Below are 26,080 nucleotides of genomic sequence, written 5' to 3'. Positions count from 1 at the left end.
ACTGTGTTTGAGCTCCTCCATGTGCTGGTTCCTGCAGTCAACGTGTCCCTCTGTACAAAGGCTTCCAGAAGCCTCATGGTTTTATTTTTGGGCTTTTTCTTTTTTCTTTTTTCCAACAGTGTTCAGTCAGAAATTATCTATGGAGCGTTTCTGACTGCTTCTGAACTTTCTGGGGCTGTTTAGGCTGGGGAAAAGGAGGCTGAGGGGAGACCTTATTGCTCTCTTCCAATAACTGAAAGGTGCTTACAGCAAGAGCGGGGTTAGTTTCTTCTCACTGGTGACAGGTGATGGAACAAGGGGAAATGGCCTTAAGTTGCACCAAGGGAAGTTTAGGTTGAATATCAGGAAAAACTTTAAAGAAAGGGTTGTTAAGCACTGGATTAGGCTCCCCAGGGTGGTGGTTGTCACCATCCCTGGGTGTGTTTAAACTGTTTGGATGCAGTGCTCAGGGACATGATTTACCAGAGGGTTGTTAGAGTTAGGGTAGTTTGGTTAGGTTGCGGTTGGACTCGATGATCTTTAAGGTCTTTTCCAACCTGAGCAATTCTGTGATTCAGCACTGCATGGAAACACAGCATACTTATCACTCCAATGCCTCAGCTTTTGTTTCTCCCTTTTCTGGCTGCTATATTAACATGGCTGCTGCTGATTGCCAAAAACATATTGCTATGGGTGTAGAGTGGGGAAAACCCGAAGGTAAAGCTAGTGTCCTAGGTCAGGCATGATGGAAAACGTGTGGGGTGAACACTGTAAGGAGCATGTTGCTGAGAAGGCAGCACGTACCGTGGTCTTTGCCTGGAAAACACTTTCCAAGTCTAGTGCTGCTTGGGTGGCTGAGCAAGATGCATTAAGCACAGTGCCAGGAATAACCAACCATCCCTGGGTGAGGAGGGCTGCTGTCTGAGTTCTCTGCTTGATATTCCCATTAGTACTGTCCTTTATTAGCAGGAGAGTTGAGCTTACACTTCCTTTTCAGTGATTACAATCTAGCAAATTAGCTCTGTTAGTGTCTGTAAGTGAAAATGACTTTTAGCTGATGTTGCACCACTGACTGATGCAAGTGAACATTACCTCCAGTGTCCTTTGCTCAGGACAGGCATGCAGTGATGTCGGTCTGCTTTGCTACTTGATGGCTCTAAATGCAAGATCTCTTGGTGTCCGTGCCAAACTACTCCTCTGAGAGTCCCCTCAGGTTTGTCTTCAGCAGTTTTAGTGCCTGTGCAGAGCAAATAACTTGTTAAAATGTAAAGGGGAGGCTTCTCGTAGATGGGAAGGTCTTACTGTCAACAAGAGCTTCTGCACTTTCTCCCTTTCAGGTGTTGTGGTCATGTGGTGCATGTCCAGATGCCTTCACAGAAACTGATGCCTAACCTAGGGACGGGTATTTCGTGAAACACAGCTATCTGAATTGCTTTGGAGTTCACATTCTCCCTAGGAAACTTCTCCTCTCTTAAAGGTCTTTTTTTTTTCTTTTTTTTTTCTCCCCTTCTGTTGCAGGCATCTCTCACACCAGTGAAGTCTGGAGGAGAGCTGGAGGAGAAACCAAAGCCAAAGGATCGAATCACATCTTGCCTCTTGGAGAACTGGAACAAAGGCGAAGGCCTGGGATACGAGGGAATTGGCTTGGGCATTGGGTTACGAGGGGCCATCCGGTTGCCATCCTTCAAGGTAAAAACAGAGATCTGTCTTCATTACACTAACATTCCCTAAAGGTGCAGTAGGAGAACAAACCTAGCTAGGTCTGTGCCCCAAAGCCCCACAGGCTGTTAGCTGCACACTGTTCCCTAGTAAGATTCCTTCCTTCAGTATCCCTTCTAACCCACCAGTGAAAAAACAAGGATGCTCTTACCCAGCCGTAGCCTTTCATCTACCACTTGTGTGAACTATTGGTAAAGGATTTCTGCTCTCTAAGGTGAATGGAGCATGCGCCCATGTCAGCTGAGGCAGAGTTTCAGCACGGTTGTAAAAATATGCTTATGCTAGTAGCACTTTACACAGTTATTTCTTTGCTTAGAACTCTGTAAGCAGTTTATTCAGAGCTGGATTTACCATTCATAATAGGCCTGTAGCACCACTAGATTCCTGGATTTTGAGGCTTGGCTCTTTTGCATAAGTTGCCTGTATAATGTCTTACAGTTTGGCAGCTGAGTCACACCTGAAATTTGATTTAAAATGTTTTCTACCTCATGTGAGTTTATGGGATCAGACTTACAACTATGGGGTCATTAATTTTAAAGATTATTTGTGCCTTCTGCCAAGAAGTAGAAGCATAAAAAATGAAAGTTTTTTTTTTCTTTAGTAGTTTAAGCAAAAAATAAGTGGTGTTAGAGAGGATTTCCTTGAAACTGAAGTTTTGAATACAAAGGGAAAGCATGTAAAGATTTGGGACTAGAGATTCAGAAGTCTTGATTTAAAATAAAACTTGTTTCAAGGTTCTTTAAGATACTGTAGGCTCAGACTCCTTTTCTGTTCTGCTGCAACTCAGACCGATGCATTTGTCACAAGCTAAATCTGTCAGATTCAAAGTACCTGATGATGACATGCACCATGCTGACATGGAAAGTGTTTTGATTTAAAATGAAGGGGTGGAATTTCATTCACAGTAAAATGCTGTTTGCAAGAAAATAAAAGGATCAAGAGCTGGGAAAGTGGCCCTTGATTTCTGGGTGTAAGTCACAGTAGCAAAGTGAAGCAGTAGCAGTTTAAGAAGTTGATTTCTGCTGTTTCTAAACTCTTTTAGAAATGCAAATTTTGTCTTTTGTTCAGGTGAAAAGAAAGGAGCCACCAGAAGCTGCCTCAGCAGGAGATCAGAAGAGAATCCGGCCTTCTACTTCTGTTGACGATGAAGATGAAGGTTTGCACAGCACATTTGTTTCAAACCCGAGCAGATGCAAGCCACATGCAAGCTGAATTCTTTTAAACTTCACAGCAGTGTGCTCACTTACAGTTAGACACAGAGTAAAGGATTTGAGCCGAAGCCCTGCCTCTTGCAAAACTCTCATCAGCTGGGAGGTGTCTCCTATGGTTTCAGTTATCTTACAGTCACTGGTGGGAAATTTAAGACCTGCATGTTACAAACACTCATGTCCTTTAGTAGATTTGGTGATGCAGAGCTGGTCACCCAGTAGAGGGAGCTCAGGTTAGTTCATGGACTGTATTCTAGAGGCGTGCTTGCAAATCACTGTGTATGTTGAGGGAGAAAGCAAGTAAGGGACAGTTTGCCCTGCGCAGTTTTTAAATTTATTTGCTGGAAGAATCTGTTTTCAAATATTAACTTTTTTCCCCCCCTGGAAACATGGAAGAATGGAGATAAGGGTGTTCAAAGCCTCACGTCTTTATTTTGCATTAAAAAGTGGATTTAAAATAGTTGTACTATAAACTTGATTCAGACTAGTAATTGATTTTAAAGTTAAAGCATAGAAACAAAGGTTTTGCTTTTTGTTTTTTTTGTTTTTTTTTTAAACTGAAAAGAGAGAGGAATTAAGTCATAAGAACCAAGGTTAACTAAACTTTCCATAACTAGACCCACAAATCCATCAGTTCTTCAAGAAGTAAAGCAAACCCTGAGTTGTTAAAGCATTAGTACCCCTCAGTGTGTCTGTTTAGGGAAGCATACAGGGAGTTTCCTGACATGAATCATGCATTGTCCCTTCCTTCTGATTCATGAGGAAGCTTGACTCCACTGGTGCAGTATATTCTTATGTTTCTCGATTCAGCCTCTTCTGTATTCTATTCTGATATTCCTGTCTCAAAAATACATTTTTCTTAAGGATGGTACAGTTTTGTATTACTGTTCTCCAAGCAGTGTCCAAGACTGTGGGATGAGACAACCTCTTTGGCTTTCCTATCATGATCTCATGGTGCCATGTCTCTTAGCTGTTCCACCTAGGGTTGTCAGCTTTGACTTCCTGCATAACGCCTTCCTTGGGACTTTCAACACTTTGCACCCAGTCTCACCCTCACTTGCACTGTGAAATTAGTAAGTGCCTGTGAGCTTGGGGACTCACACCACATGGACACATTGCCCCAACTTTGATCCTCCCAAAGCAAAAGCTTTCACAATGTTGTCTGTAAGTCTGTTGCAAAATATTTGATGTCAGTTTCCTTGGTTTTGCTCACCAGAGTTGGAGAGGGACAGAGATGCTTCCGATACCACATCCGACCTGTCAAAGAAGGATGCAGAAGCAGTGGGGCTGAGGCGGCGACCAGCAAGGCCACTGGAGCTCGACAGCGAGGGGGAAGAGGGAGATGAGACATCAGGGAAAGAGGAAGAGTCTTCCTCAGAGAAAGAAGAGGAGCAGGAGGAAGAAGGAGGCTTGGTGAAAGCAGCACCTGGCAAGGTGTGTTGGTTTGTGATTGCAGAATGCTGTCTGTCATTAAAAGGGGTCTTAGTAATTCCAAATCTCAACGTTATTTTCTCTAGAAGATGAGTGCTTGTCATAGGGTCTCTCCTAAAATAATCTCTATATGAGAGAACCCCTCAGGTTCTCTGATCAGCATCTCTGAGAGTCACTGGTAATTACTGTAGTGACAGCCAGGTCAGCGGGTCAGACACTGTTAATTTCTCACAATGCTTTCTTGTGAAGGAGGAAGAGGAGGATGAAGATGATGAGGAAGATGAAGATGACGATGAGGATGATGAAGATGAAGAGGATTATGAAGAGACAGGTGTTGAAACAAGTGACAAAGAGGAAGAGCAGGACTCTGAAGAGGGTAAGCAGTTCCAAGGAAAGCAGCAAGTTTGTCTTTCAGGTCATTTGGGATCTCCCTTTTGCACTCTATTCGTAAGCCAGTGTTTATTTGTGCACCCCTTTGACTGAAAGGCAGTTCTGTGCAAGGTAATTTATGCAGATATACATAGTCTCAGTACAAATGTATTTAAGAGACAGTCTGCCAAGAGAATGGTGTGGGCAGGGGGCCAGGCAGTGCTAGCTCTACTGCTTATGGAGCTGCCTGCTGTATGGTGATTGCTGTTAGCATCCAAATACTTGGTTTGATAATCCCTCCAAAAATAAACTGTGAGATTTTGAGACTTTGATTCCTTCAAATCCACCTGTTGCTGTTGATGTCATTACAAGTGTGGAAACAATATTTGTTCCTGTAGTACAGCCTGATTGTTTACTGAAGTCAGAAAGCAGAACTAATGGTAACCTCCTCTTCTTGTAGAAGATGTAGCGAGTCCCTCATCTTCCAAGGCTGAAGTTGAATCATCAGATGAAAGTGAGGACTCCTCTGAATTTGAATCAAGTTCTGACTCAGATGAAGATGATGATGAGGAGGAGGAGGATGAAGATGAAGAAGAGGAGGAGGAGGAAGAAGAGGTGGCTGAAGATCAAGACAGAGAAGCCATGGTTGCTGAGACGGAGCATGAACCTGCGAGTCATGAGCTTCTCGATGATAAGAGGGAGACCATTTTGGAGCTATATCCTGTGGACTACATGGATGCAACGGGCTTGGGACTCTCAGAGCCAGCTTTGGTAGAAAAGGATGAAGGGATGGAAGAAGTCAAAGCAGAGGAAAGTGAATGTGATCAAGTCCCAGAGGAATCTATTGCTGCTGAAACACTCAAACAGTTGGTTATGGAAAGAGACCAGGAGCCAAAACTTGCACTGTCTCCCATCTGCAGACCAGGTATAGTCTTCCTTTTGGTTTGGCACTTCTTGTTTTTCCAAATACAGTATTTTTGCAGCATCCAATATGTATGATTTTGTTTCCGTTGTTCTTTCTTTCTGCTTGGCTCTAGGCTAGGGATTATCTGTATCTTTTCTTCCTAGTAAAGTTCAGCACAGAGCTTTTTGCTTGGACAGATAATGGTGGGTTTTGTATCCAGAATCTTGTCCTGGACCAATTTAGTTAGTGTCCTGCAGGAACTGAGTGGTTGTTATCATCCAGAGGTGACTGGAAGGTGTGATGGCTGAAGCTAAAGTTAGTAAAGCCGTGGATGCTAAAACGAAACATGTATCTGTGCCTAATGAGTCATTACTGACTGTTCTTGGCTTTAATACCAAAGAAGTATGTGACTGTTAAACTGTATGTGGCAGGTGAGTAGAGTTTTAGAATTGTATCTGATTCATGGTACTTATTTTTATCATTTTAAACTTAGTTCTTTTAAGTGAACGATACCCCCTGATTTGCTGGGAGAACAAATTTGTCTTGATTCAGTACATAGTTGTGTATAGCCCATGAAGACTAGAATAGGAGTAGAATGCAAAAAGCTTGGCAAGTTCTGCAGCAGGAAGGAGGGAGCCAGCAGGGAGTGTGTATCTAGTGTAGTGAGCCTCAAGCAGGTTGGGTGTCTGAGGGCTGTAGATCTGGGAACTGGGCAGTATTTTGTCACCTGCAGAGCTGGAAATCAGGTCTCTGCCCAGGATATCACTCCTTGGCTGTTATAAAACCCGAAAGACATAAAGGCTAGATGTTAAATCAGGCACAAGCTCAAACTGCAGCATTCTTATTGTGCTTGCCCAGCCTGGTCATACAGGAGTGACGCAGGTCTGACCCTTCTCCTGTGATTCTCTGGTTCATTCAGCACAGATGGACAACAGTTCCCCTCCACTTCTCCAGGCGTTTCCCCTTCCTTTTGCTTTCCCACTTGAAAATGCTATTTTGAGCTGCCTAAGATGATTCACTGTTGATTCATTTTGGCCCTGGATCTAAGGAGGTAAATAAACTCCAGACAAATGAGCCTGCTGCAGAGAGAGAGCAGCATATAAATTGCCTCACTGATACCATCTGAGTGACTCCTCATTCATTACAAGGGCTTTCTATTTCCTTCATGTGTTGTTTAGGGGTGTTATGCTTTTCCCTTCCTTGTTTCTACCCTTGGAGAGCTGAGGGTACTTCTTAGCCCTACAATTAGTTTACGTGCCCAATCAGAAAAGCTGATTGCTTGGGGCTCTGACACATGTCCTCCACAGCCTTTGCCCTGCAGTTCACTAATGCTTTTTATGTCTGCAAAAAGGTGGTCAGGGGGTTTGAAAGCAGAAAGCCTTCATTCTGGGCTGTGTAGTAGCTAATTCTCAAATTAATAGTGTGTTTTTTTAATGGTCGATTAGGGATGTCTGTGGTAGTGTCTAATTACTCCATACTCTGTCTCCAAAATGTAAAGCACTGGTGCTTTTAAAGCTTCCCAGTGGAACTGAACTGCTCTGTAACTGCAGCATCTTTAATCTGCCTTTACTGGCAAGTGGTGTGTAACCAAGTGGAAGCAACACTTGTGATTCTTTAATTTTTTTTTTTCCCTAGTGGAAGAGCCTGAACCCATCGTCATGCTGGAGCCGGAGGTACAAGAATGCCCAAAGCCTGAATCACAAGATGAGGCTGGCACAGTCTGTCTCTCGACTCCAGTGGCAGTCTTTGGAGAACCTCTGCCCAACAAAAGCAGCTTCTTTAGGAAGTCTGATGACAGCTGCTTAGAAACGCATGTTAAGACAAAGCTGCCCTCTGCAGTGGAGGAGGAGGACAGGTTGCCTCGCACACCTGGACGGGAAGCAGTGGTCCATTCAGAGACTGATATTCTTTTGCTCCCAGCCCACAAGGTGCCATCCTCCACACTTCCCTTACCATCGACTCCTGGTAAAGAGGAATCTGTAGTCCCTCCAGAAAAATTCCCTGAACAATTAATGGTGACCAAAACGTCCATAGAAGAGGAGATTCCTAGGACTCCTGGGCGGGACATTTTGGCCAAGTCTTCACACCCCCTTGCAAAGTCGCAGAGCACAGACACTGTTCCAGCCACGCCAGGAAGTGATGCTCCCCTTACAGGAAGCAGCTTGACCCTCAGTTCCCCTCAAGTCCCAGGGAGCCCCTTTTCCTACCCATCCCAGTCTCCTGGCATTAACAGCGGCATTCCTCGGACTCCTGGGAGAGATTTCAATTTCACGCCTACTTTCCCAGAGGCTGGTGCTACCATTCCTTGCCTTCTGTCTGGCAAGAAACAGTCAGAGGATGACCTAGAAGAGAAACCTTTTAAAGAGCCTCTTGGTGCTTCCCTTACTATCAGCATGAACAGCGTTCCTTCTCCTATCCCCTTTGCCAGCCCCACGCAAGCAGATTTCCGCACAGACATGGGCTTGCCACCTAACGAGCCAATACCCATCGCAGCCCTGCCATGCATGCCTGGAGATGGAAGAATGCCCATCGAAGAGTGCAAGGCGGAAGTAAAATCTGTTTTGCTCTCGCCAGAAGCACCCATTGGTGCATCTATTCTTCCTCCACCACCACCACCTTCTGTTCTTCCCAAAAGGAGGCCGGGTCGGCCAAGGCGGTCCCCACCTTCTGTCCTCTCATTGGATATGTACTCGGGCAAAGCCATCGAGCCACCCCCTGTCCCTGTGGCTTTGGTGGAAAGTGCTATGAGCAAAGAGCTACTGAGTGCACACCCCGATGCTTTCTATGGACTGAAGGACCCTGAAGCCGTCACCCTAGATTTCAGGAATGACAGCTTCCACGAGAAAATAGCAGCTGAGACAGTTGCAGAGAAACTGCCATTTAAGGAATTGGAGAACCAGTGGAATGAAGATTTCAAGGAAGAAGAAGCTCACGTGAAGCCTAAAAGACAGTGGCGAAGGCAGAAGAAGTCACCCGAGCACCTCCCAGTGATTCCTTCCCCAGAGTACTCCCCACCTCAGCCTCAGTTCAGACCACGCTCCGAGTTTGAGGAGATGACCATTTTGTATGATATTTGGAATGGAGGCATAGATGAGGAAGATATCAAATTCATGTGTATCACGTATGACCGCCTCCTGCAGCAGGACAATGGTATGGACTGGCTCAATGACACACTGTGGGTATTCCATCCTTATATCCTTTCTCACTGGTGCTCTGCATTACACAACACTTGCAAGATGATCATTTTTTGCAAAAATCATGGGTAATGTATGGGTATTTTTGCAAAAATAATGGGCAGAAGAAGCCTTTACTTATTAGAATAGCAATTACTTATTCCAGCAGAGAATTTTAGACTTTTATTCCCTGAAGCTGTAATACAGAAATATTGCAGAAGTGGCTGTTGTGCTGCATTTTCCAGCTAGGACTGAAGGGAAATCTGTATGTATCTCTTCTGGGGAGATTTCTGGGAAGCTACTTTGTATGTTAGACAAGACAAACTGCACTGCCCCATGTATTGCTAAGGATTTCTGGAATTAAAATATCTGATCCCCTAACTCCTCGAGGGAGCAGATTTACTGAAGCCTGTGAGGGCAGTGTCTCCCAGCCTTCTGGGCTGAGTGCCTATGGCTGATCCATTGCACCTTACCCAAGGCAGGGGGGTGAGATTGCTGTACTGAGCTCAGCCTCGTGTCTTCAGAGCTTGGGGTGACTTCTGGAGGGGAAACAAAAGTGTTCTTTCAAAACTCCAAGAAAAGGGTGCAGCCAGATGGGTGGGCAGCTGCTGTCTGTGTTCACGGTTGGTGCTGCAGGGAAATCTTTTTCCAAAAAGGTTTTTCTTGGCAGTTAAATGTTTTTATGTTTAAAACACTTTTTTCTTAATTTCCCGAAGCATGCAGCTAAGGAAAGAACTGGGTTTTCCTGTAGGCATATGGGCTTGAGGAATTTTTTTAAAATAAAATTGTTTCTTGCAGCCTCTCCCAACAGCATTCCCCATTTTCCAAGCTGCAGCTGCTAGCTCCGTGTAACCACAGGAGGTTTTTTGTCTGATAGCACCTGGCAGCTGCTTTGCTCCTTAACTTCTTTCCACCTACCAGCTTTTCCACCCCCAAGAAAAAGAAGCGGGACGATGGGATGCGGGAGCACGTCACGGGCTGTGCACGAAGCGAAGGCTATTACAAAATCGATAAGAAGGACAAACTCAAATACCTCAATAATAGCCGAGCTTTTGCAGAGGAGCCTCCAGCTGACACGCAGGTGAGGGCATGTCTTCTGCTGATCACCAGGTGTGAGTGAGATTTGACTCTGTGTGGCCTTGTGCCCGCTGCAGCCCACCTTTTGGCAGGGAGGGAGATGATGCTGTTGCTGTGCCTGTGTTGAGCTGGCCATTTGGGTAGTGCTGCTGTTCAAAGTAGGATGTTTCAGAGGGCCATGTTTCTGTGATGATATGGCACAAGAGACCGCACATGGGTGGGGTTGCAGGGCGCTTTGTCTGTTGGGTCAGCTCTGAAGATGCGTTTGTCCTCAGGGGATGAGCATCCCTGCCCAACCTCACGCTTCCACGCGGGCTGGCTCCGAGCGGCGGTCAGAGCAGCGCAGGCTCCTCTCCTCCTTCACTGGTAGCTGTGACAGCGACCTGCTCAAGTTCAACCAGCTCAAGGTAGGTCCCTGTGGGCAGGCTGCAATGGGCAGAGGCTGGCTGGGAGCAGCAGGCCGAGACCAGGGCAAAACAGACAGGGATCTCAGTGCTGGGCGCCTCTGTGTGTGCCCCAGGCGTGAAAGGGGCCCAGAATGGAACTGTTGCTTTGCCTTCTGGTAGAAGTCTCTGTACAGGCTGGGTCGGAGGTGCTCAGCTGGGGAGTTGAATTCTGCAGCCCTGCTGTCATAACAGCTCTGGTGAGTAGAAGAGCTGCTCTCAGTGGATCACCCAACACAGAGCCTCTCTGTGGTACAAAGCTCTTCTGTGCTTCCATTTAACCGAACTTAAAGATCTCTGTGGTCTAATTCACCTAAAAATAGAAACACTGGGAAAACAGGGCACTCTAGTCCATTGTGCTCCCTTGTGAGGAGCAGAGGTGTGATCTGCTTGGTAAATGGCTGTAAATAAGTGCATGAGCATATTAAGGCCAAGGCAGAATCATCAAGGCTGTGCAGAACTGAGACCCCAAGCGGTCTGTTCTCCAAAGCTGCATGTGGTCATTGGTACAGACCCAAGTCCTGTGTCTCTGTGGGACCTCCTGTGTCCCCTGTACTGTCCTCCTGTCGCTGAAAGAAATTGGAAGGAATTTGGATTGGCTTGAAGCACTACTTGTGGCTAGGGCCAGCCTTTCTCTTTCCATGTTTTCTCTTTCCATGTTGGGACTAATTCAGGGTTTCTGGGGTGTTTTCTTCATGCAGTTCCGGAAGAAAAAGCTAAAATTCTGCAAGAGCCACATTCACGACTGGGGCCTTTTTGCCATGGAGCCCATTGCAGCTGATGAGATGGTGATTGAGTACGTGGGTCAGAACATCAGGCAGGTAAGCTGACACATGAGTGAAATCTGATCAAAACCCAGCTGAATGAAGTGACTGAGTCTGATGGCTGGGCTGGTGTCCCTGCTGTAGGTCATTAGCTGTGTGATCTAGGCAGACTGGCATGTGGTTTAAAAGAACAGGCTGGATTTTCAACACCCCATGGAAATAAAGTGATCACATCCTTAGGGAGTAAGCCTTCCAGAAGCCTATTCTGAACTTCTGGATATTTGGCATCATGTGTCTTGAGCAGCACAAGCACAGCTGAGGTGAGCCTTGTGTAGGTCTTTGCTCCCAGATCATTCCTGCTTTGTGTTCTAATGCCACGCGTGGGTTTTCTGTAGGTCATTGCTGACATGCGTGAAAAGCGATACGAGGATGAAGGCATTGGGAGCAGTTACATGTTCAGAGTTGACCATGACACAATCATCGATGCTACAAAGTGTGGAAACTTTGCCAGGTTTATTAATCACAGCTGCAATGTAAGTATTGGTGTATTGTTTTTTCCCGCCTCATATAATTGTACTCTGACATACAGATAAACCTACTGAGTCCTCACTGTTCCTCGCTGATCAGGAACACACTGAGAAGTAGCAAGGGTTAGGATTAAGTTAAGGAGCTGCAGCAGATCAAAGCTGGGTCTAAATGTCTAAAACTGTGTAAGGAAGAGATTTGAAGGAGCTGAGAAATTAAATATGCAGTGAGACAGAGTGCAGTCAGAATCCTCCTGACCATATTGTGGAATACTGTTCAACCACATCTAATAAGTATTTCCTTCAAACAATTTTAGCAGCTGTTCTGCTGTGGGAATGATCTCATTCTAGTGCCCACATGGGAAAAGCAGTCTTGTCCTGGTAGGTGGAGAAACTGCTTTCCCCTGTGTTTTGTGCTGCAGTTGTCACTCAGAGACTTCTGGATGTCCAACCATGTTACTGAGCATTAGCTGAGCTACGGTTAGTCCATGACAAACTTGGTAGAACATTGTGTGGGCTCCTGTGCACTGCAGATGACCACAGTGCCTGTTTTGGAGGAGCACCATTAAGGATGCTCTGGTTTCTGGCTTCATGCCTCCAAGGCTCCCAGGCTCTGGGAACATGGCTGAGGCTGGCTGGGAAAGCCACGACCCTGCTCTATGTTAGAATAATTGTGTGGAGGCTGGGAAGTCGTGGCATCAGGAACCTAAATCATTACCTGTTCTATCACCCTGCAGCCAAATTGTTATGCTAAAGTGATCACGGTGGAGTCTCAAAAGAAGATCGTCATCTACTCAAAACAGCACATCAATGTGAATGAGGAAATTACTTACGACTACAAGTTTCCCATTGAGGATGTAAAAATCCCATGTTTATGTGGCTCTGAGAACTGCAGGGGAACCCTAAACTGAACTCGAGGTTTCTCGTCACACTTGCACCTTTGGCCATGTCAAAACTGTGGTAACCAGGTGTGGTTGCACTTTGCCAAAAAAAAAAAAAAAAAGGAAAAAAAAAAAAAAAAAAAAAAAAAAAAGAAAAAAAAAAAAAAGGAAGAAAAAAAATTAAAAAGAAAAAAAAAATGTATTTAAAAAAAAAAAAAGGAAAAAAGAGAAGAAGAAAACCAAGCAAGTTTCGCCAGGATCACGGATGAAAGCAAAAAGCGCACATGCTAACGAGGACTGTTCATGTTTCAGGTGCTCTTTCCTTTTCAGATCCAACACGCACGCAGAAAGGTGACTGCTGTTCTGTGGTGTGGTCTATCCAAACACTAGCTTCTGTCTGTTCAGTCCCTACATTAATGCTCCATAATGGGATAATGGTACCTTTTTTTTTTTTTTTTTAATTGTTATAAACCTTCATCTTTTCATAAATGCTGCTACCTTTTCCTCATCAGTTTTGTTGGTTGAAAAAGGCATTCAACGTTTAAATGTGAAGCAGAGACTGAAAATGCCATGTAGGGTTTGTTGGGAGCTTGATTGGCTGAAATTGCACAGATTTCTCAGATTAAGCTGTAAATAAATGTCAGGTTAATGTTACAGAGGAAGCCAGAGGCTTGAGGGTGTGTGAATGGGTGTGTGTGTGTGTGTGTGTGTACAGAGATGTCTGCAGTGAGACTATAGGTGACCTGTCCTGCCTTTCCATCAGGGGTGAGCCTGAACAAGTCCCCAACGCCAGCCACCCTGTGGACATCAGGGCAGCCATGGCCTGGGCTTTGCCTTGGGCCATCGCTGATGGTCGCCCGCCATGCTGGTATATTGGGGGATCAAAGCCTCAGCACCCAGACAAGGGAGAGTGGGTACTGCAATCATTGCTAACAGAGTCAGTTGTTTAGTCCCAGAATTGTGGCGCAACGCGTGACCTTTCAGGATCTCTCATATATTGGTTTGTCTGTCTAGTGTCCAAAAAACCTCTGGAGCTGAAAGTAAGTAGGAAATAAGCCTCAGATATTCCATAGAAATCTTACCTTCCTTTGAAGGGTACACTGCACCTCATGTTCATGATAAGATTTTATTCCTGTTGATGGGAAACAGTCTGATGTGTTACTCATGTGGATTTTCCTCGATTCTCCCAGCCTTGCCAGTGCTTTACAGGGCCTGTCTGCCCTGGCCTTGAATGGGGAGATTCCTGCTGTGATAGGAGCAGGCCAGACCTCCCCCAGTTACTCAGTAACTTGCCCTGGGTGGTCCCATCCTGCAGTAAGCACAGACGTGGTGGGCAATGCCCCTGAGCACGGGCTGCACCCTGTCCTCCCCCATCTGCAGCATGGCAATGAGTGCTGCTCTGAGCTCCAAAGGCATGTTTTGGAGTGGTTTTTCGATCTGTTTTGTCCTTGTAGATGTACTGAGGTGAAGTTTGCACTTCAAGAGGTTCCATTTTAAAAATGAGCCAAAACATGGAATTAATGTTTCTGGGGGTGTGATCTAGGAGTGTTGCACGACTGTTTGGGTATGGGCAGGATCAGTTATTTCAGCCTGCATTGAGTCTCTTCTGCTTCAAATGTAGAGGTAGTTTGTACTAAGCCTTTGTAATTGACTTACAGGGAAATTGCAATGTAATTATAAAATGCAAACGTCATCTGCATAACTAAAATCTCCTCCCCGTAGAGCAAAAGCACAGCTGTATTCTCGTTCCTTTTCAAATTAGTGACAATTGCTGTCGAACCACAGCTCCCCATGATCAGAGGGTACAACCTTACTAAAGAGTTTCCTGGAAAGTGTTGCCACCCTTGCTGGGAACTGCCATGCCTGTCCCACGGCTGGGGGCTTGGTGTAGGTTAGGCCTCTGTGCTGGAGTTCCTGCTTTAGACAGAGGGCCTGCAAGAGCCCCGCTGTGCCTGCACTGCTGCCTGAGGGAAGGGAACCGGCCCTGAGGTTGGGCAGCCTGTAGTCTCATCTGTGCTGTTGTTCAGTTTTGTTGTTTCCTATGGTCTTGAGGGTTTCCCCTTCTCTCACTGAGTCTGTCCAGCAACTGGGTAGTTGTGGCCAGAACCTGTGGGCAGTGTCTCATTGAGCATAGGCAGTGCATTGAGCTCCTGTGGCAGGAGCTTTTGGGGATTAAGCCAGCTACTCTGTCCCTTTTCTTTAAATGAGGCTCCTATCATGTTGATGCTTCAGTTGGCATTGCTACAGCTGGGTCTCTTGCTTGCAAAGCATTGGGAACGCACAGATGTTGTTTCGGAATGAAGCCCTGCCCTTGTTCTCAGCCTCCTTCCTCTCAAGTCCACCAAACCTGGATGCTAACATGGCTCTGTGGGGGAAAAGTCCCACGTGTGCTCAGCCCCGAGGAGCCCGACAGCAGCTCTGTGTTCCCCAGCCTGTCCGTGTGCTTGGAATGGGGCACAGGCTGCTGTGTGTGCAGGGACAGACCCTGGTCTCCTGAGGCAAGGCCTGCAGCTTGGGTTCCTTCCGGGCGTTGGGAGGAGCACCAAAGGGATTTGGATGCCAAAGGCCTTCAGCACCAAAGTCGCTTGGGTGCTTCTGGAACTGCCTGTGACCCATTGCTCTGTAGGATCGCAGCTGGATAAGCCAACCCTGAGCCTTCTCTTTCCTTCCTGCCCCTGCAGCTCCTCTGAAAGCCGCCCCGTCCCCGATGGGTTCTGGTGATGGTTCCCAGCAGGGCTGAGGAACTGCAGATGCAGGTGGAGAAGGCAGCCCATAGAGATGTTTTCTGACCCCAGGCGCTTTGCCTCGTGCTCCACAGGGCTGGGGTGGGAGGAGGACACTGGAGGGGCAGAGTGCTGGTGGTGCAGCCCCTGGGCCAGACCCAGCATTCACCATCATCACGGGCGTGGAAATGTTGGCGAGGGCTGAGCAGAACCCTGCCCGGGATGCTGCTCACCATTTATTGAAGTCATTCTGTTCGCTGTCCCTCTTTTTTTTCCCTGCTTAAATCAAACCCTAAACCAAAATAGAGAGGGGTGTTGGCTGTGCTCCCTGCAGAACCTCATCTCACTGCAGTCTTGATGGAGCGTGCAGGGCTCGCTCAGGCAGGGTGCACGCAGGGCCCCGCTGTGCCGCCTGGGGCTGCCGTGGCCGTGCAGCACTCGCAGCACTGTGGGTCCCACAGGGGTCCCAAGCAGTGGCTGTGGAGGCAGGAGGGGATGGGGCTCATCTTGCAGATATTTGTATTGTATAGAGCAGCTTATTTCTACAGACAAACATTTTTAAACTCCAACAAAGTATGCAGTAATTTCAGTTCCGGTTTTTGTGACTTTTTTCAGGGATCATTTCAGTGCATTTCTGTATAAAATAAAAATTTAAGGAAAAAAAAAGGATTTTGAAGTCTATTAGAAAAAAAAGCATCTTCTGTACATAGGCAAACAAGAATCTTCTCTTCAAACACTGTTTCTTGTAGAAACATGTTGAAATTTTTTTGCTGATTTCTTTGTACTTCAAGAGCATGTAAATAATTTATTAAAAGTGACTATTGTAATTTGGAGTTCTTTTTAAACAGATCCCAGCTCTGTTTCATGGCAAGGAGATGGGGAGGAAGAAGGACTGAGGATAGCAAAGGAGCTGGTGGCATTTACAGCTTGTGTCAAGCTTTGTATAATGTAAATTCTGTACAAATACGGGGGTTTTGTTTTTGGCTTTTTTTTTTGTTGTTGAATAAATAGATGGAATTAGCAGCATTAAGAAACTGAAGACAAAAATTTGCCAAGTCGAGGCTTCTTCCTTGCCCCTCCCCCCAGTCTGAAACCTAATGTGCAAAATCTATTTATTTCAAGCGAGGAAATGTGTACAGTCTAATAGACATCCTGCAATGTATTTAAGCGAGTTTGCAACTGGATTTATTTTTTTTTTTTTTCATTTTAATATTTGTTTTTATGAGTTTCCTCCTTAATTGCCACTGTAGTATTTGTTTGAGTGAAAAGAAACACGTTGTGACGGACGCACAGGGGCAGGCGGTGAGGACGGGGAGTTGCTCCCTGCAGCGCTCCGGTTCCGTGGCAGGTTGTTTTATTTCACGGTGTGAAAATAAAGGGCTTCCTTTAAAAGGGGGCAGGTAAAATGGTTTGCAATAAATGAATTATTATTTTTTTAAGTTCCTTAAAAAAAAAAAAAAAATCTCTGCTTTGAAGATTTAGGGTTTCTGCTTTTTCTTTTTTTAAGCAAATTTATAAATTTAGGGATGTTTTGTGCATATAGAATCCGTCACCAGTATGTATCTTGTTTTGAAGAAAGTGTTTTTGTTGTGGATGTGTCATGCTGTATATATTTGTTCATATTTTTGTGAATTGAATACTATGTACCATTGTATTATAGTAACTTTTATAAAGCAAACCATAAATATACTGACTTTTCTTACAGAAAAATTATGTTGTGCTTCATGTGTAGTCGGGGCTTTGTGCTCCTGGACCTGTGCTGGGAACTGGGAGAGCTGAAAGTGTCCATCAGAGCAGGCAGGCACTGACATGAAGCATCGTCACACAGCTGTGGCACGGAGGAAGTGTGCGAGCTGGTCAAGTTTGTGACCTTCAAGCTGCATTAGCACTAAGGCTCTGACACAGCCCTGCACTGAAGTGAAGCCGCCATGCATGGCTGGTGCAGGAGCAGTTGCACTACGTGTGCCTGCATGGATTCCCACCTTTGCAGATACCAACTTCAATGTTTTCTGGCCTGAGTTTTGGAAAAAGAGATGCCCAAGGCAGAGGTGGACGCAGCAGCTGATAGAGGAGGAAAAGAAGCTCGTGCTGCTGTGTCTTCTCCTAGTTTGTCTCTTACTGACTACAAGGGGGATGGGACCCACGGAGATGGTGCTGCCAGCATTGGAGCTGGGGGCATGGATGGGCTCATGCTGTGTCCTAGGAGCCTGAGCCATGGGCTCTGCTCAGGGCTTTGCTTGCATTCTGTGAATGAAGGGAGCTGCAGTGGGTGCTGTGAGGATTCAGAGTGCAGGTGCGTGTCAGCAGGGAGGCCCAGGGCCACCAAAGCACCCTGAGATGTTCTTCAGATGTTCCGAGGTCTGCGGGTCCACAGGGAGCATTCGAGGTTCATGAAATCATTGAATGGTTGGGTTGGAAAGGACCTGAAAACCATCCAGTTCCAACCTCTGCCAAGGGCTGGTTGCCCTCCGCTGGAGCAGGGTGTGCAGAGCCCCATCCAGCTGGCCGTGGGCACCTCCAGGGCTGGGACGCGCTCAGCAGGTATTTATTAGCAAGGCGTGTGACACAATGACAGCAGCTCCTGTCCTGGAGCCTCAGCTCTTCCCTGGCCCCCAGTGACCGCAGCACAGACTCAGCAGCACTCAGCTGTGACAGACGGATTTATTATGGCGGGGGGAAGAGTCCCCATGCAAGGGCTGTGACAGCACCCAGGGGGCGGGCAGTGGCCACAAAGCCAGCAATGTGTGGAGACACTCGGGAGATATTCCAGCCTTTGTTAGTTCAGGAGTTGCCAGGTCCCAGAGCGATGCCACGTTACACTGGTGGGAATGCTGAAGCCCATACCTTTGTTCACCTCATTCTAGAATGCTGTGGCTGCCCTAAAATCATGACTCAGGATTGAACCTGCATGTGTGCCACGAGTCTGTGCTGCTTTTGGGACTCGGGGGCTTGGAGGGGGTTGTGCTGGGGTGAAGGCATTGGCCGCGTTCCCTCCCCATGTGATGGGTCCTTCCTTGCCCATCACAGCTTGGCAGCAACATCCTGTTTGTCACGTGTAAGTTTGGGCTGTTGACAAAGCACAGCCAGTTCCCACTTTGTTTGTGATTCAGCTCCTCGTGGCCCAGTGCCACCGGCAGCCCGCACACCGCCTCTACATGCGCTTGGTCTCTCCGTTGGGGCTCAGGACAGTCAGGTTGCCTCGTGCATCCTGGTCAATTTCAATGGCTTCAAACAAGGACTTGAAGTTCCCGGCACCAAAGCCCTATAGGAGGATGGCATTACCCACGTTATGCCCTTAGTGTTCATCACAGCATCGTGGTGCTGGTGGCACTGGGTGCCGTGAGGTCCTCAGGCTGCCACTCAATGCTAAGGCCGCCTCTATTACTTTTAGCAGTGAAACCCTCCAACCAACCTGGTGGTTGTGCCGCTGGATGACCTCCAGGAACACCGTGGGTCTGTCTTGAACTGGTTTGGTGAAGATCTGGAGCAAGTATCCCTTCTCATCAAAGTCCACCAGGATTTTCAGTTCCTGGAGATAAGCAATAGGGAAACAGCTCTGAGATCCATCAGGAACAAGGGGATGGCCTTGCATTGCCCGGCTGCGCCCGACCCACCTCCAGCTCCTGCTGCCCCTGGACTCACCTCCAGCTTGTCAATGCTCTCCTTCACTTTGATCTTGGCAGTTTTCAGCCTCTCCCGCAGCAGTTGGTAGTAGCTGGATGGCACGTCCATGAACTGCATGCCACGCTGCTTCAGGTTGGTGATCTGCAAACCAGGAGCTTTGGGTTGGGCACGTGAGGACAGGAGGTATTGAGATGCAACTCAACACTTCCCCATTGCATTGTCCCGAGCGGTGCACGAGGACCTGTCCCACTCTGTCCCTTTGGGCCCAGCGTGGAGTTGGCCACCACACGAGGACTCCAACCATGAGGCATCACCCCCTGTGACAGGTCCCTGAGTGGGGCTGCCCCGGGGCCACTCACCGCCGAGATGATGTCGGGGGTGTTGAGTGCGATGTGCTGCACTCCGGCCCCTCCGTAGTAATCGATGTATTCCTGCAGGGAAACATCTCACTGCAGTGCCAGTGTGGCTGCAGCGCCAGCCCCGTCCCATCTCCTTCACGCCAGCCCTGTGCTGGTGGTGGTGACGGCCCGATCGCTGTGCTCACCTGAATCTGGGATTTCTTCTTGCCGTGTGCCGGTTCGTTGATGGGCATCTTGATGGTCTCCTCATAGTTGGTGACCACGATGGAGCGCAGCGCGCTGAACTCGGTGTGCAGCTGCTTGTCATCCACCGACCAGAAGCGGTGGAAGAGGAGGTTCTTCTGGTACCTGCCCACCCACAGCAGCCATGTTGCAGCCCCTCACACTAATGAACCTCTGCTCTGTGCTAATTGCCCTCGGCCTCCCCCCAGCCTGCCCTGCTCTCACCAGTCTGCTACCGGCACCATCTGGAGGTCGGGTTGGTTCCCCACTACATGGTCCACAAAGCTCAGCTTGGCGCTTGGCCTGCAGGGACACGGGGCAGCACTCAGCCCTGATGGCAGTCGGGTGGTGTGATCCATCCCCGTATTGGGACCCTGTGCTACTCACAGCCTGGGCAGCAGTGGGTCTCTGAAGAGGGGCGCGTGGTACCCAGGCAGGAAGAGCCCTTTGTAGTTGATCTTCTCCACCAAGGTGTGCGTTGTGTCACCGTACTGCGGCAAGGAGGAAGAGGCTCTGTGCCCATTGCTGCGATGTGCAGACTGCACTGCGTGTGGGGGGGGCTCAGTGCCCTCATCACTCACCGTCTGGATGACAGCGAACTTCACCTTCCCAAACTTGTCCTCCTCCACCCAGGGCTCCTTCACCACCACTGCTCCACGCTCCTTGGCTTTCTGAGCAGAGGAGAGTGCCCGTCCTGCCACATGCCCCCGGGGCCCTTCCCACACCAATGTGGGGACGTGTGGCCATGATACCCTGCAGCCCCAAAATCACTCCTTTTCCCCCAAACTCACCATTTCAGGGCACCCGCTGTACCTCGCACGCGCTGCCTACCTGCACGATGAAGTCACAGTCCTCCACCTCAAAGGCCACGTCCTTCACACCATCCCCGTGCTTCACCATGTGCTCACCCATCTCTGCCGGCAGCCGATGTGAGCGGGGACACCGCAGAGCGCCCACATCCCGGCCCCAGACCTACAGACTTACCTTCATTGCCCGGATTGAGCGCCGAAGAGAGGACAAAAATGATCTGGGGTGGAAGAGGATGGGAGGAAGGGTTGGTGATGGGAGGAATGATCTCACCACCGGTGCTCAGCGCATCCCGCAGCACTGCACACCTTGTCCTGCTTGATGACGTGTGACACCACCTCCCTGCTGCCGGTCTCCAGCCCGCGGTACGCCAGCTCCTCGAAGCCCAGCTTGTTGCAGTAGTACGAGGCGGCCTGCGGCACAGCACGGCGTGTGCATGGCTGTGCGGTGTGTATGGGGGCACTGGCTGCTCCCCGCACAGCCTTTCACCCCGCTCTGCGTGCAGCGGAGCATGACGCATTTTTGCTCTCCCTTTGCATTTTTGCCCCATGCACGCCCCTGACATCCACCTCCCCCTTGCGCAAGGGCTCAAGGCCGGGGCCCCGGGCCAGGGCTGCTGTCAGCACACACACACAGCCTTGCCATCCCCCAGCAGCCAATGACCACCGCCACCACCCCTGCGGCCTCCTACCTGCTTGGCATTGCCCACCCAGAAGGTGATGGAATGGAAGTGGATGAAGCGGCCTCGCTGGTGCTAAAGGGAAAGGGAAAAGAAGTTGTATGTGCTGCAATTCCTGTGGGTTGCGATTCCTTTGGGTACAGTTCCTCCAAATGGAATTCTTCCCAATGCAATTCCTGCAAGTGCACCCCAGTGACATGGATGAATCCCTGGTTCCCTGCCCTGATGATTTTTTGTAGTGTTTTCCATGCAGGCTGTTCTGTACACAAGGCACAGCGTTGGCTCTGGTTGCATGGAGCAAAGTGGCTGCAAAGCATCCAGGTATCAGCCAAGAAGTGAGCCCAGGTGCATCTGGTCCTATAGAAATGTGCAGTGGGAGGTTTGGGGTTTGGGATTTGGGTCACAGAGAAGGAGATGGCAGCTGCAGCCCAACCCTGCCACATGCCCTCATTAACCCTGCAGCGTTAACGATTCACCTGCAGCAAAGCACCTAGCACTTCACCACCACCACACCAGGAGAACCGCGGGGCAGCTATGGGGCTCCCAGCGCTGAGCACAGGATGGAATGCAAACCCAAGCAGGGAGCAGGGAGGCACTCACCTTTTCCCCTTTGTCTGTGTACGTCGTCTGCAAGAGAAGTGGGAGAAGCAGTGAGCGGGGTGTGAGGCTGAGGGGAAACACAGGGAATTTCTCCCACAAAAGTGCAGTTCTGTGCCTGCTCCCCAGCCCTCACCATGCTGTGACCCTGCAATGCGGCAGCAGCAAAGAAAGCGTGACCCTGAGTGCAGGGCTGATATACAGCAAAGGTGCTCCTCCTCCACCCCACCCCGTCCCGAGGGCACTGCTCAGCGCTGGGGACAGCAGTGGTGGCAGCGGGACAGGTGGGCGGTGGCACAGTGTCACCGATTGCACAGCCAAAGTCATCCCACGGCAATGACACTGTGCTGCCGCTCATGGGATGACACAGCTGCGTGACCCCAAGCAGTGCACAGCCGTAACGCTGTCACTCTATGGCAATGACACTGCTGTGTGACCCGTGGCACTGCCTGCTGGTGGTACTGCCGCGTCACTCCACAGAACGGCACAGGTGTGTCACCATGTAGCAGTGGCACTGCTGCATCAATCCCCTGGAGCTGCCGTCCCCACATCACCCTACGGAAACGGCACAGCTGCATCACCCCGCGGCACCGCCGCAACACCCGCCATCCCCGCCGTCACCCCTCGGCACCGATAACCTCGGCCTCCCCACGCGCTGCCCCCCGGCCCCGCCCCCAGCGCCGTGACCCCGCCCCCTCGTGCTCTGGCCCCGCCCCAATGTTCTCCCCTCCGACAGCGGCACTTCCGGTCCCGCCCCCTCACGCTCCGTGATGCACTTCCTGCCGCCGCAGCGCGGTGCGTACTGCCGCCATGTCGGAGGACGGGCCGAGCCGCGCCGTGACGCTGAGCGAGGTGCAGCAGTTGGTGCGGCGCAAAGACGAGCTGGAGGCGCAGATCCGGGCCTGCTACCAGCTGCTGGAAGACGTGAGCGGGGTGCGGGGCTCGGCGCGGGGCTCGGGGCGCTGCCGGCTGTCTCACCGCGGCCTTTCTCCCCTCAGCAAAAGGGCGTGGGCATGGACGGGCCGCTGGTGGACGCCGAGGGCTTCCCCCGGGCCGACATCGACCTGTACCAAGTGCGCACCGCGCGGCACAGCATCGCCTGTGAGTGGGGCCGGGCTGTTCGGCGTTGGCTGTGGGCGGGAAGCGGCGTGCGGGTCTCCTCGGGCTGCGAAGAGGGGCTCAGGAAGAACTTATCGCTGAAAGGAAGGTGTGTGTGGGGGGGTCGGCCTTTGCTCTCGGGTGAGCGGGAGGACGAGAGGCGGCAGGCTGGCATTGCGCCGCGGTGGGGGCAGGTTGGATACGTTTCCTCTCCCAAAGAGCAGCCCAGGGAGGTGGGGGGTTACGAGAGGTGTTGAAGAGCTGTGGGAACGTGGCACTGAGGGACGTGGGGAATGGGCTGGGGTGGGTTGTGGTGGTCCGTGTTGGTCCTTTCCAGCCATAGCAGTGCTATGATTCTGCTTCTTACTGAGCTTGGTGCCACCCGCAGGTCTGCAGAATGACCACAAGGCTCTGATGAAGCAGGTGGAGGAGGCTCTTCACCAGCTGCATGCCCGGGAGAAGGAGAAGCATGCCAGGGATGAGGCGGAGGCGCGGGCTGAGGCCATGAGCCAGAGCCTGCCGCCCGCCTTCGCCAAAGTCAATGCTGTGACTACAGAGTCTCCTGCCAGCACCTCGGTACTTTGCTGGGGATGGCAGTGGGGAGGGCTTCTTTTGGACCTAGGGAGGGGAAATAGAGGATGCATTGCTTTTTTTCTCTGCTAACAAGCAGGAATAAGCTGTGAGATACTGATTATTATTATCCCACTCCCACTTTATTCATTTTAAGTGTTTGTCAAATATTCAGTCACCTTCTCAACCAGTGTAGTCATTCTTGAAAGCTCCCATGGAGGGAGCTGCCCACATGTGGCAGTGTCACTGGGTTGGGATCAGAAAGTGCATGCTGTCTGCTGTGTCATGGCACCACACAGCTCTTACATGGCCTTGATGTTCATTGCAGCCTCAGTATTTCTTTTCTTGTAAAATAGGGCAGAGAAATGAGTACATACTTGTTTCTAAGGGAGAGGGTATATTTTTCAGTTGTCTGAATGCTGAGAAGTATGGTGTCCTAGCACAGCTTATGTGGCTGGAGGAAGTCTCCTGTGAGCAGGCAGTGTTACCTGTCATCAGAGAGCACAGATGCTCAGCTTCTTTCTGTCTGTCCAGGGCCTTCAGGTTGATGATGAGATTGTGGAGTTTGGTTCTGTCAATGTGCACAACTTCAAGAGCCTGCAGAACATTGCCACAGTAGTACAGCACAGTGAAGGGGTAAGTTTGCTTCTGCTGTAACTGCATTCTCTTACCTCTCCCAGTGAGCTACAGCATTTACTGTGGAATGGCCAGAGAAGCTGCCACAGCCATTGGGTACCTTATAATGGAAGTGAGAGAGCTCATCTTTCTTTTCTTTTTCATTTCCCCAGAGACCTCTGAGTGTGACTGTGATCCGCAACGGCAAGAAAGTGCACCTGGGGCTGACTCCGAAGCGCTGGGCAGGGAAGGGCCTCCTGGGGTAGGCTGCCAGTCAGAGCAGAGGGGGCTCCTGCTAGCCCAAGGCGCTCCCTGCAGCAGAGCCAGCTGTGATGTGTCTCACTGGCAGGTTCCAGCTGAGAGCTGGGGCTGTCAGTTTAGTGGTCATATGGGATGATGAGTTGTATCAAGTATGGGTATGGGGCTGAAGATCTCAATGGCTAGTTCCTCTAGTAGAGGAAACCAATGGGGAGGGTTGTGGTTGATAGATTCACAGTGTCAGATCATCTGAGCTTCTTTCAGAGCTGAAACAAATGTTTTCTTCTCCACTCTTCTTTTTCAGCTGCAATATCATTCCTTTGCAGAGATGACCACTGCTCAGAAGACAATAAAGACGAAGGTTGTGCCTGCTTTCTGGACTCTGATTTGATTTGAAAGCTTGCCTTATGATCTTTGTTTTTGCTGAAATGAGCATTTCAGAGGCTGTGACCTCTGGGTGGCTGGGCTTGCAGAGTCTGAAGAGATTCTAATGGAGCAGGGCCTTAATGCAGTTGGAATTGCACTGGTTTGTGAGGAGCAACTCGCAGAGTTGCAGGATGTGGTTTCTCATCTCGTGCCTTGCATCAGTTTGGAGTAAGGCTGGAGTGTAACTTAGATTTCACTTGATACTGATTTGGAAGAGCATAAAATGCTTTTATTTGGTGATAACATGGCATTCCTTCTTTTTTTTTTTTTTTTTTTTTTCCTCTCTCCTTGGAATTCCTCACTGAACGTCTTGTAAAATAGGATTAAAAGTCCTGGAACAATCTTTTCTTTTTTTAACTTAGTAGATCACAGTGAAGAAATGTGCAAATCTGGTACTTTATCTTTCCCTTGTGACCATACTGTTGGAAGTCACTAAGTAAGATAGCATTTTTGGAATGCCTAATTATTTTAAGTTAATGAAATAAGCATTGGGGTTATAACTCTGTCTTCAATTGTATTGAAGTACTCCTACATTTTTTTTAATTTGCTGCAGTTGATTTTAGGATGTATAAACACTTCAGGGGGGTTTGGGGTGATCTTGTTTGAAGGTTGTTTCCAGTTGAACTTTGAAATACTCATCCCAATGAATAAAACTGAGTAATGTCTCTCTCCGTTCTTGTGGAAGTTGCTGTCTGGGGGCAGTAATTGTGGGCCGTGTCAGGTGTGTTAAAAGCAGATCTGCAGAGGCATAAAAGCATTCTTCCATGACCTTCTGCAGCCAAAGATTTGTTTGGTGCAACAAAGCAGAATGTAGTTGTAAGCATGTGGATGAGTGGTGTGCTGGCAGCTCTAATGTCAGATCAGCTGGAGCCTGGCCTTGGCCTTGTGTGCTCGAGGTACGTGTCTTCGTACCCCAGGTATGCAGCTGTTGCCTGAGCTGCAGGCGGATCTGGGTCTGCATGCTGGTCGGGAAGAACAGCTTCCAGGCCTTTGTGTGGGTGCCTCCTGGGATGAAGTGCCCTAAAATTCCTGTCTTTCCCTATTGCTTGTGCAGTGAGGTTAATGGGTCATCCCAGCACAATGGAGGGAGCTAAAACTCCTGCTCTCAGGGGACTCATTTCCCTGTCGCTGTCGAGTGTGACGCTGCAGTGACTTGACAAAGCTCTGTGGAGCTCTGTAGAAGTGCATGTCCTGGCTGTGCGCTCTGGTCACTGTTCCCATTGGTGATGGGACTGGATCAACTCCAGCAAGTAAAAAAACATGGTTCCGTTGCAGAGCATCATCTTGCACTCAGTAAAATGTTTTTTTGGGACTGCCCCTGTTTATTCACCACTGATTGTTTTCAGTCCACTTCCTTGGGTCAGAACTTTGTTCCTTAAGCCATAATTCCCCACTCACCCAATGCAGCAGGTTGGACGGAGCGCACGGCGGCTGCGCGGCAGCTCCTCAGGTTGCCGAGATGGTTTGTGCTGATAATGGAATTGCTTTCCTCTCCCAGCAGGGCACCAGGCTCGTGCTGGGCAGAAGGAAAAACAAATTAGATTTAGAAATTGTTATTATTTGAGCTTAATAGCGTGTCTGAAATAGGCAGCTGGGAGAGCCTGGAGCTGATTAGAAGGCAGCAATGACT

The 26,080-nt window shown here is 49.1% G+C and overlaps 3 protein-coding genes across 3 annotated transcripts in view; 2 read left to right on the top strand and 1 right to left on the bottom strand.

Moving 5' to 3' along the window:
• SETD1B (SET domain containing 1B, histone lysine methyltransferase) overlaps positions 1–16,884 on the top strand; it is a 46,193-nt gene extending 29,309 nt beyond the window's left edge. The window contains exons 8-18 of the mRNA XM_052691324.1: positions 1,498–1,668; positions 2,767–2,854; positions 4,123–4,340; positions 4,587–4,713; positions 5,167–5,631; positions 7,246–8,802; positions 9,698–9,864; positions 10,136–10,267; positions 11,005–11,124; positions 11,463–11,600; positions 12,329–16,884. Coding sequence (XP_052547284.1) covers positions 1,498–1,668; positions 2,767–2,854; positions 4,123–4,340; positions 4,587–4,713; positions 5,167–5,631; positions 7,246–8,802; positions 9,698–9,864; positions 10,136–10,267; positions 11,005–11,124; positions 11,463–11,600; positions 12,329–12,502 — 3,357 coding nt within the window. The 3' untranslated portion in view covers positions 12,503–16,884. The remainder of the gene's footprint in view (positions 1–1,497; positions 1,669–2,766; positions 2,855–4,122; positions 4,341–4,586; positions 4,714–5,166; positions 5,632–7,245; positions 8,803–9,697; positions 9,865–10,135; positions 10,268–11,004; positions 11,125–11,462; positions 11,601–12,328) is intronic.
• A 953-nt stretch (positions 16,885–17,837) lies between these two features.
• On the bottom strand, positions 17,838–21,856 carry HPD (4-hydroxyphenylpyruvate dioxygenase). Its single transcript, XM_052691325.1, has 14 exons — positions 21,620–21,856; positions 21,487–21,513; positions 20,899–20,961; positions 20,516–20,620; positions 20,385–20,427; positions 20,232–20,314; positions 19,982–20,071; positions 19,788–19,891; positions 19,626–19,703; positions 19,364–19,526; positions 19,179–19,250; positions 18,838–18,960; positions 18,608–18,724; positions 17,838–18,457 (listed from the first exon to the last, which is right to left on the bottom strand). The coding sequence occupies exons 1-14, from the start codon at positions 21,839–21,841 to the stop codon at positions 18,347–18,349; spliced, it is 1,401 nt and encodes a 466-aa protein (XP_052547285.1). The 5' UTR covers positions 21,842–21,856; the 3' UTR covers positions 17,838–18,346.
• A 402-nt stretch (positions 21,857–22,258) lies between these two features.
• Positions 22,259–25,121, top strand: PSMD9 (proteasome 26S subunit, non-ATPase 9). Its single transcript, XM_052691123.1, has 6 exons — positions 22,259–22,407; positions 22,482–22,584; positions 22,970–23,157; positions 23,686–23,787; positions 23,940–24,028; positions 24,329–25,121. Exons 1-6 carry the CDS (start codon positions 22,294–22,296, stop codon positions 24,354–24,356), a joined length of 624 nt encoding a protein of 207 aa, XP_052547083.1. The 5' UTR covers positions 22,259–22,293; the 3' UTR covers positions 24,357–25,121.
• The last annotated feature ends 959 nt before the right edge of the window (positions 25,122–26,080 follow it).

This window comes from Tympanuchus pallidicinctus, unplaced genomic scaffold (assembly GCF_026119805.1).
Source record: "Tympanuchus pallidicinctus isolate F22 unplaced genomic scaffold, pur_lepc_1.0 scaffold28, whole genome shotgun sequence".
In the NCBI taxonomy this organism is placed as follows: domain Eukaryota; kingdom Metazoa; phylum Chordata; class Aves; order Galliformes; family Phasianidae; genus Tympanuchus; species Tympanuchus pallidicinctus.
Note: the sequence above shows the minus strand (reverse complement) of the source record. Positions and strands in the feature narration are given on the sequence as shown.

Excerpts from the sequence above, each read along its gene's own strand:
- PSMD9 (XM_052691123.1), top strand. The coding sequence starts at position 22,294 with ATGTCGGAGGACGGGCCGAGCCGCGCCGTGACGCTGAGCGAGGTGCAG. Across the intron at positions 22,408-22,481 it reads GCTACCAGCTGCTGGAAGAC|CAAAAGGGCGTGGGCATGGA; the intron begins GTGAGCGGGGTG and ends TTCTCCCCTCAG. Across the intron at positions 23,158-23,685 it reads AGTCTCCTGCCAGCACCTCG|GGCCTTCAGGTTGATGATGA; the intron begins GTACTTTGCTGG and ends CTGTCTGTCCAG.
- HPD (XM_052691325.1), bottom strand. The coding sequence starts at position 21,841 with ATGAGCGGCAGCACAGTGTCATTGCCGTGGGATGACTTTGGCTGTGCA. Across the intron at positions 20,315-20,384 it reads GCTCAATCCGGGCAATGAAG|AGATGGGTGAGCACATGGTG; the intron begins GTAAGTCTGTAG and ends GGCTGCCGGCAG. Across the intron at positions 18,458-18,607 it reads TCCAGCGGCACAACCACCAG|GGCTTTGGTGCCGGGAACTT; the intron begins GTTGGTTGGAGG and ends ATCCTCCTATAG.